The sequence below is a fragment of the Scleropages formosus genome, chromosome 25 (genome assembly GCF_900964775.1).
Source record: "Scleropages formosus chromosome 25, fSclFor1.1, whole genome shotgun sequence".
NCBI lineage: Eukaryota > Metazoa > Chordata > Actinopteri > Osteoglossiformes > Osteoglossidae > Scleropages > Scleropages formosus.
In genome coordinates, this window is record NC_041830.1 from 14863354 (window position 1) to 14872101 (window position 8748).

General features: G+C 44.1%; 2 protein-coding genes across 2 annotated transcripts; both read right to left on the reverse strand.

Moving 5' to 3' along the window:
* Nucleotides 1–1159: 1159 nt before the first annotated feature.
* On the reverse strand, nt 1160–5013 carry LOC108921537 (BRD4-interacting chromatin-remodeling complex-associated protein-like). The gene is made up of 6 exons (XM_018731030.2): nt 3967–5013; nt 3723–3893; nt 3381–3499; nt 3111–3273; nt 2837–2952; nt 1160–2754 (listed from the first exon to the last, which is right to left on the reverse strand). The coding sequence occupies exons 1-6, from the start codon at nt 4304–4306 to the stop codon at nt 1258–1260; spliced, it is 2406 nt and encodes an 801-aa protein (XP_018586546.2). The 5' UTR covers nt 4307–5013; the 3' UTR covers nt 1160–1257.
* An 88-nt stretch (nt 5014–5101) lies between these two features.
* On the reverse strand, nt 5102–8426 carry LOC108921368 (uncharacterized). Its single transcript, XM_018730841.2, has 6 exons — nt 7430–8426; nt 7195–7362; nt 6875–6993; nt 6617–6779; nt 6345–6460; nt 5102–6267 (listed from the first exon to the last, which is right to left on the reverse strand). The coding sequence occupies exons 1-6, from the start codon at nt 7731–7733 to the stop codon at nt 5239–5241; spliced, it is 1899 nt and encodes a 632-aa protein (XP_018586357.2). The 5' UTR covers nt 7734–8426; the 3' UTR covers nt 5102–5238.
* Between the last annotated feature and the right edge of the window lie 322 nt (nt 8427–8748).

Here is an 8748-nt window from a genome sequence, read left to right on the forward strand (position 1 = left end):
CACATAATTTCATAACTAAACCACAGAAAAAAAAAAAAACAAACTTTGCAGATGGGCTGCTTCAGGAAACAGGAGGTACAGAACTTTGGATTACAAAAAGACGGGCTGTATGAAAAAACAGGGACAGCAGGCAGCATAGTGGTTGAAGCTGTTGAATAGAGATCTGAAAGACCTGGGTTCAGATCCCACCTGCTGCTGTAATCTCCTTGATCAAGAAACAAACTGATACAGTAAATGTTACATAGCTGTATAAATAAGTAAATACAGGTAGTGGAAGAGTATGAGTCACTCTAGAGAAACACACCAAATGTAAAAGTGTTTACAAGGATGCAACTGAAGGTTGCCGAGTGAAGAATAAAAAGTAGTTGACAGATGTGCCAAAAAAAAAAAAAAAAAAAAAAAAAAAGTACAAGTGGTTTGAAAAGTTAGAGGAAGGCCAGAAACAATTACCAGAAAGCCATTCAAATGCCAGCAGCAATGCTGCTCCTTGTAGCTTTAACAAGCCACAGATAAAATCCCTGGTATATTCTTTACTACCATCCAAAAGGCTATAAGGAAAGCCCACTTTTGTGGGAATTAGACAGTTGGAAAAGACTAAAATTTACAGTAGAACTTCAGACAGATGATGCTTAAAAGGAATGTATCCTGAACCATCTGTGGAACCACATTTGGCAAATTTCTCAAACTGGTTTACACTACCATTGTAAATCCTACCTTGCTTATACCCTTAGCTACCTCAGTTGTGTTAGACTTACCAATGGTAAAGCATTACTGAACCATTTAAGTCATTCTAAATTCAGAATGTGTCTTACATTTAGCTGCTGCTTTTCTCCAAAAATGTTAACATTTACCAATTATACAGCTAATAATTGCACTGCAACAATTTTGCATAAAGTATTTTAAGCAAAGATACTACAGCTGAGATTTAAACTAGCACTCATTAGGTTCAAAGGTAGCAGCTCTAACTACTGTGTTACCAGCCATGTAACAGTATTGACCCCCCCCCCAACATAAACTAGCCTTGGGACATACAGTAGAACTTCTAGTGGGAGACTTAGTTGTGACATATACTGAAATATTCCTGCATTCTACAAAGCTGTCAGCATAGAAAAACACAGAACCATTGTTAGTTTACCATTTTATTCAGGATCATGTTGAAAGTTACATATGTAATTCCAGTAGCCAGAGCAAAAAAGGAACCATTCTTTCAGAATCAAGTTCAACACCAATAGTCAGCTTTCTGTCAAAGGCAAGCTCTCACCAACGAGGCTTATGGCCATTACTAAAATGCTGGACTGGTCGATGGGGAAATATTGGTTGCTTTGGGGTTTGAGGAGCAGGGTACAGAGGCCTAGTATCAGACCAGTAATTATTGGCATTAGACCCAAGATGAGGGTGAGGCAAAGGGACATCAACAGCTTCTTGAGAAAGAGAGGTTGAGTGTAGTGCAGAAGGGCCTTTAGGGTTAGATTGAGAGCTAGAGAAAGGCACAACAAGGTCCCAATAGTTCTTGAAGGCTTGATGCGATACCTGAGGGGGCAAAGCTGGAGTTGGTAACTGGATGGCAGAACCACCAAGCAGTGACTTGGAGGAAAAGGGGGCATATTGCAGGTTATATTTCTTGGAATAAGGCAATACTGGGACATAAGAGGCAGGATGAGGCTCTCCAGCTAGGGCAGAAACTTGAGCACAGTCAGCAAAGTTACCCGAATCCAGGTGGAGGTGGTTGTGCTGATGATATGAGATAGGCCAACAGTTAGAGTAACCGCAAGGGTAGCCAGCTGGAGGGTGGCTCCTGTAGGGAGGGTAGAAACGCCGAGGGCCCCAGGTAGAAGCAGCAGGCTGAAGGTAGACAGACCAAGGTGGAATAGGACTGTTATAGGATTGATGAGGAGGCAAAGCATCTCTTCTAGTTTCAGGCTTAGGGTAGGCAGGAGCTGGTCTAGGGGCAGCAGTGGCTAGAGCAGGTTTTGAAGGCTGAGGGAACAGAAAGCCTGGGAACCAAGGGGCAGCAGTGGCTGGGACAGGTTTTGAAGGATGAGGGAAGGTAGGAAGATGTTTGGGAGTAGCTATAGTTGGCTTTAAAGGCTGAGGATAGACAAAACCTGGGGACCAAGGGGCAGCAGGAGCTGAAGCAGGTTTTGAAGGCTCAGGGAACACAAAGCCTGGGGGCCAAGGGGCAGCAGTGGCTGAGGCAGGTTTTGAAGGCTCAGGGAACACAAAGCCTGGGGGCCAAGGGGCAGCAGTGGCTGAGGCAGGTTTTGAAGGCTCAGGGAACACAAAGCCTTGGATCCACGGGACAGCAGTGGCTGAGGCAGGTTTTGAAGGCTCAGGGAACACAAAGCCTGGGGGCCAAGGGGCAGCAGTGGCTGAGGCAGGTTTTGAAGGCTCAGGGAACACAAAGCCTTGGATCCACGGGACAGCAGTGGCTGAGGCAGGTTTTGAAGGCTCAGGGAACACAAAGCCTGGGATCCACGGGACAGCAGTGGCTGAGGCAGGTTTTGAAGGCTCAGGGAAGGTAGGAATAGGTTTGCGAGTAGCTATAGTTGGCTTTAAAGGCTGAGGATAGACAAAACCTGGGGACCAAGGGGCAGCAGGGGCTGGGGCAGGTTTTGGCGTTTGAAAGTAGGCAGGAACAGGGGTTTCAGGGTGATGAACTGTAATGAAGTCCACTACAGAGCCCACATTAACAGCTGCACGAGGACAAGATAGTTTGATCTTCCCTTCAAGAATCTCAATTGAATGAATCCCATCCTAAAATGGGAAGGAAGGATTACATCTTCACATTTAGGACACTTAAAATTATTCTTTCAGTTGTTAGTTCTAAGGTCCTTACCTTCATTTCATGACAAGGTGTGAAAGGAGCAGTGACTATTAGTCCTCCAGGGTGTGTCACCACACTATAGCCACACTGTGCTGACACCCATAAGAGTGGTTTCCATTCATTCTTGACTAGAACGATACACACCATTTATGGCTAACATGGAAGCTATGTCTTGACCAGTACAAGATGAAGTCACAGCTGTTAAATGCTAACTAGTTGGCAAAGCAAGAAGAGGGAATCAAGATGTACTGTTATTGCTTGGCATAGTGAAGTATGCACAGCTTACATTTGATATTGAGCTCATTGGCTACAACCTGGGGTGCATCAATTTTCACAACCATGCCAGAAGGATAACAGGTAACAGAGGCAGGAGCAGTTGAGGGACGATGCGGACATGCCATTTTCATAGGTGTCCCCAGCCAGTGCAACGGCAGAATATGACTGCCACCCTAACAGTAAAGGATCAACATGATTCCTTAAAGCACACTACTACTCTGATGAACATAAGAAGCAAGAGCATACTAAGCCTACTACAGTCAGGCTGAGGAAACAATACCTCTTGTATACCATAGCAACCATCATAGGGTGCTGTAAAAACCATGTCACGCCATGTTGTCTTCACAGAATAGCCACAACGAGAAGGCAATTGAGATAGAGGAAGCAGCGATCCATCTCCTACAATAAATGAAAGTTACTTTTTAGTATTCTAAAGAAAATTAGTTTATACTTGACCTAGCAAGGCAAACATTTTCATGCAGGAGTAACTGCTTCTAGTGATAGGCAAAGAGAGCAAGTAAAGCATTTTAAGATCTTGGGGGGGGTGACCCTCCCCCTTCATCCTTACAGGATGAGAAGGACAAGTCCCCTATGCAATCATAGCAACACCAGTCTGACTTACCTCCATCTACCATCAAGGAAGATCTCAGCAAGCTTCCTTTCACATGAAGAGTCATGAAGTTGTCTCGACACTGTACTGAAGGTTCCATTTCAAGTAGTCTCTTAACAGCTGGATTCTTAGAGCTAGGGGGACCATAAACCTCACCCTGCAGGCGTTCCAAGGCATTCCAATCTAGGGGCAAGAGAACCATTCAGATCAGGGCCAGTTTACTTACATACACATTAAGTTCAGGTGTATATCTCACCAGCATCTGACTGATATTCAGAAGTATCTTCAAGGGAGCTACTGAAGGGGTCCACATGCAAGTCCTTCCTATGTGGGAGGTTATCTCCTTTCCTACCCTTCTGACTAGAGCCCAGTATTATCTTCCCAATTAGAACTGTATCCTTTGAAGCAGTTTTTTTGCTAGTCCACCTGCCATACCCTTGTCTATCATGTAGTATAAAAGCTCCCACAACATTATCTTGCTTATCAAGATCATAGAGACCTGCCAACGCACAACATATGACAAGATTTACAGTAAAACAGGCTAAAAAAGACCCCAATTTTCCCGGCCACGCCATCACACATAAAATCCCCCACATCCACAATCAGCGACGATTCGTGAGACGCGAGAACCCAGCAGTGACCGGCAATACCCACGAACTGCGCGCTGGTCGATAAAAGCGCTGGCGCACCAATCAGCTGTTGGCAGGAGCGCGGCATTTTCACGCGCGTGGACGCGGCAATTGGGCTGACATCACGTGCGTTTGCCGCGGTCAGCGGTCCGGTGTTGGAGCCTGTTCGCTACTTTTTTAAAAAAAAAAAAAAAAAAAAAAAATACAAACCTCGCAGATTAACTTTGCAGTTCGTTCCCTGGTACAATTTAATTGGAACGTCATCAAGAAAATAAATCGAAGCACCTGATATGTCACCTTAGCAAAACAGTAAATCCCAGGTGCTGCTCAGAACCAATCATTATTTGAACTATTACAAAATGTTTTTAGAAAGTTTTTCAAATGACAGCAAATAAAGCTTGCTTCAATGTAGTGTTTGTACTTTCACCTTCCAGCATTACGGGAGTCCATAGCCCTAATTGAGTACTACGATGTTCTAACTTTCTATTATTGCTGGAGAAATAGATTTCCATCTTACTAGTCTCTGGTTAGAAATCCCCACCTGAAAGGGATTCTCAACTATTAAGGTCATTTTATTGATTTTGATCAATGCAGCATTAATGGAAAATCTGAACCTCAGACATACAGCAGTATGACTCCTTTCCCATTCTCTTGGAACCTGAATGCAGTTTTACAACAGCCTATGCAATTGTAAGGCATAAAATGGTGGCAAGCCTGGGGGGGAAAAAAAAAAAAAAAAAAACCAAGACAAAGGAGTGCCACTGAAATCATTTTATTTAAAATAAACAATATTTCAATCCTTTGCAGTAGCTTTCAGACAAGTTCTACACCCTCTCTAGAGGTGGTCTTCCATAGTCTGACTTCAGAACCCAAAACCTACTGATAGTGTCTTATCCAAGTTACTCAGAATGTGAAGGAGGCACAAAATCCCAGTAGCTCTTGAAGGCTTTATGTGATGCCTGAGGGGCAAAAGCAGGTGCTGCAAACCGGATGGCAGGCCTGGAGGAAGACCCTCTGTATGGCAGGTTACATTTCCTAGGAAGAGGCAGTGGGGCATGATGTTCTCTAGCTGAACCTAGATGGAGGTGGCTGTGCCGGTTATGTGAGAAAGGGCAGTTAGGACTGTGAGGGTAGCCAGCTTGGAAGGACTTTGTGTATGTCAAAGGCCATATGTAGGCTGAAAAATGAGTAGATGGGGGCCTGGGGCTATCAGGACGGCTAAAAGGTTGAGAGCCTGGGCTAAGAGGAATAACCTGAGAGTAGACAGACCAAGGTGGCCTAGGATAGTTCAATGAAGGCAGTCTCTCACCTCTTTCAGGCTTAAGGTAAGGAGGAGCAAAAGTGGCAGGAACAGGTTTTGGGGGCTGGGGGTAGGCAAGAGCAGGTTCAGCAGTAGCTGGGATGGATTTTGGCAGCTGAGGATACCTGAAGCATGGTGGCCAAGAGCCACCAGTAGCTGGACGATGTTTTGGCAGCTGATGATACCTGAAGCATGGTGGCCAAGGGCCAGCAGAAGTTGGGACAGGTTTTAGCAGCTGAGGATGAGCAGGAGTAGGTTTAGGGGCAGGAGAGGCTGAGACAGGCTTTAGGGCCTGAGGATACACGAAGCATGGTGGCCAAGGGCCTGAAGTAGCTGGGAGAGGTTTTGGCAGCTCAGGATACATGAAACATGGTGGCCAAGGGCCTGAAGTGGCTGGGAGAGGTTTTGGTGGCTGAGGATGGGCAAGAGTAGGTTCAGGGGCAGTAGTGGTTGGGACAGGTTTTGGGGGCTGAGGGTACATAAAGCCTGGTGGCCATGGAGCAGCAGGGGCTGGGACAGGCATCTCAAGTTTACCAAACAGGAAATAGTTTGAGGGCATATTAGCAGCTGGAGAAGGACAAGACAATTTGATATTCCCTTCAAGAATCTCAATTGTGTGCATTCCAGCCTGCAACAGAAAGGAACAGTTATACCACCAATTAAGACACTTAAAGTATTCTTGAGCTTTAGCAATAGCATTCTTACCTTTGTTTCATCACAAGGCGAGAAAGGAGCAGTGATAACTAGTCCTCCAGGGTGTGTAACCACACTATAGCCACACTGTGCAGACACCCACAATAGTGGTTTCCATTTGTTCTTGACTGTAAATTAGTCAGTGTATGAGTTACAACCAACATGGAAGCCATCAGTTCTTGACCAGTACAAGATGAAGGGATAGCTCTTTAACATGAGCCTAGTAGGCACAGGTAGCATGGCTCAAGAAACTTATGGCAAGTGGCACAAGTGTAATCACTTACATTTGATATTGATCTTACTAGCCACAGCATAGGGGGCATCAATTTTTACAACCATCCCAGAAGGATAACAGACAACCGAGGCAGGAGCAGTTGAGGGACGATGTGGACATGTCACTTTCATAGGTGTTCCCAACCAGCGCAATGGCAGAACATTACTGCCACCCTAACAGGGAGAGATCACAGTTAAGAACACCAGGACCATAACAGGAGAAGTTATGAGCTTAGGTATGCTGCAAGCAAGATTGTCAAGGTTCATACCTCTTTTGTATTATAGCAGCCATTATAGGGTGCCTTGAAGAGAACATCATGCCATGTCATCTTCACAAAGTACCCACACTTGGAGGGCAACTCAGATATAGGAAGGGGTGACCCATTTCCTGTCAGACAGGATACAGCAAGCATCTTCAAATAGTCTAGAAGAGTTCATGTTGCTTAAGCAGGAACTCTTGAATATGAAGTTGGATCCAATCAGGAAACTAGTGGTAAAGCCAGCTACAGATCAATCACGGTAGATTTGTGGGTACATGATTGATCTTAACCCCATCCCTCAATGAGGAAAGTTAACTAGATTGACTTACCTCGGTCCACCAACAAGTTTGACCCCACTAAGGTTCCTTTCAAATGAAGAGTCATGAAGTTTTCCCTACATTGCACTGTGGGTTCTGCATCAAGTAATGCCTGGACTGCTGGACTCGCAGAATCTGGACCATAAACCTCACCCTGAAGGTGCTTCAAGTTGCCCCAGCCTAAGAAGGAGAGAGCCATTCAGACCAGGCCAGTTTTACTTAGATTAAGCACAGGAGTAAAGCTCACCAGCATCTGACTGATATCCATCAGTATCAAAGGCCATGTAAAGAGAGTTGACCCTCAAGCCTTTCCCATGCACCTTATCCCCTTTCCAGTCCTTAGCGCTAGACCCCAGTATGATCTTCCCAAGCACCACCTCATCCTTTGAATCACTCATTTTGCTAGCCCATCCTCTATAACTCTGCCCATTAAGTGGCATAAAAGAATCAACATCCCGCTCGCTAATAAGGGCACGCGCCAGCGCACAATATACGACAAGACTTAGCGTAAAACAGGATAAAAAAGACCCTAATCTCCTCGGCCACGCCATCGCTCGTAAAATCCCACAAATCTACAGAAGCGGCGGCGACTTGTAAGAAGCAAAAAAAAAGAGAGGAGGGAAACTAACAACCACCAGCCATGTTCATACACTGCGCGCTCCGTTCATAAAAAGCGCGGGTGCGCCAATCGGGTGCTGGCACGAGCGCGGCATTTTCACGCGCGCGGACGCGGCAGTGGTCTGGGATCACGTGCGTTTTACACGATCGGTGGTGGGGTGTTCTGTTCTATTCGCCAATTTGACATATAATAAATAAAATAATAAAAACTGGGATAGATTCGATGGATTAAACGCGCAGCACTTCTGCTGGTATATTAATTAAATATTATAATGAATGAAAACCTGCCTGGCTGTTTCTCTAATTCTACTAACATGATTTAGCAAAGCCGATTATTTACCGAATAAAAACATCTACTCAGATATTGCTCGGAGGGCGAACAGCTATTCGTTTTGACCACCAGGATGTCTAGTTTTTTAAATAATTAAGTTAATTACCAAAAATTGATCAACGGTTGGATTTCTTAATTCTAAAGTGTGTAAGACTTTATTTCGTTGCCAAATCATAGCAAATGAATGAAATGCATTGTTTAAATGAATATTGTTTAATCAGTTTTTTCGTATCTGGATTCTGGGTTTTTACCCTCCAGCAATGCAGGCGTCCTGTGAATTAGAAACGATAGAAATCCTAAGAAAAATCCTGAATTTGTAATAATTCATAATTGAATTAGTCATAATTTTAGACGATGTACAGGTTGTTACCATAATAGCAGTTATTAATCATGTTATTGTCCTTTTCATATTATAAATCATGCTATGAAACTGTTTCCATGATGTATTAAATCATGCATAGACTATATATATTTTTAGGTATTATTATATACTCTGTATTATTATATTATCCCAATATATTAGAATTCACTTGTCAGTGCAGCTTTACTGGGAAATATGAAATGCTGTTATATGAAATACAATGTTACGGAAATTTCATATTTGTCTTTATTGATTC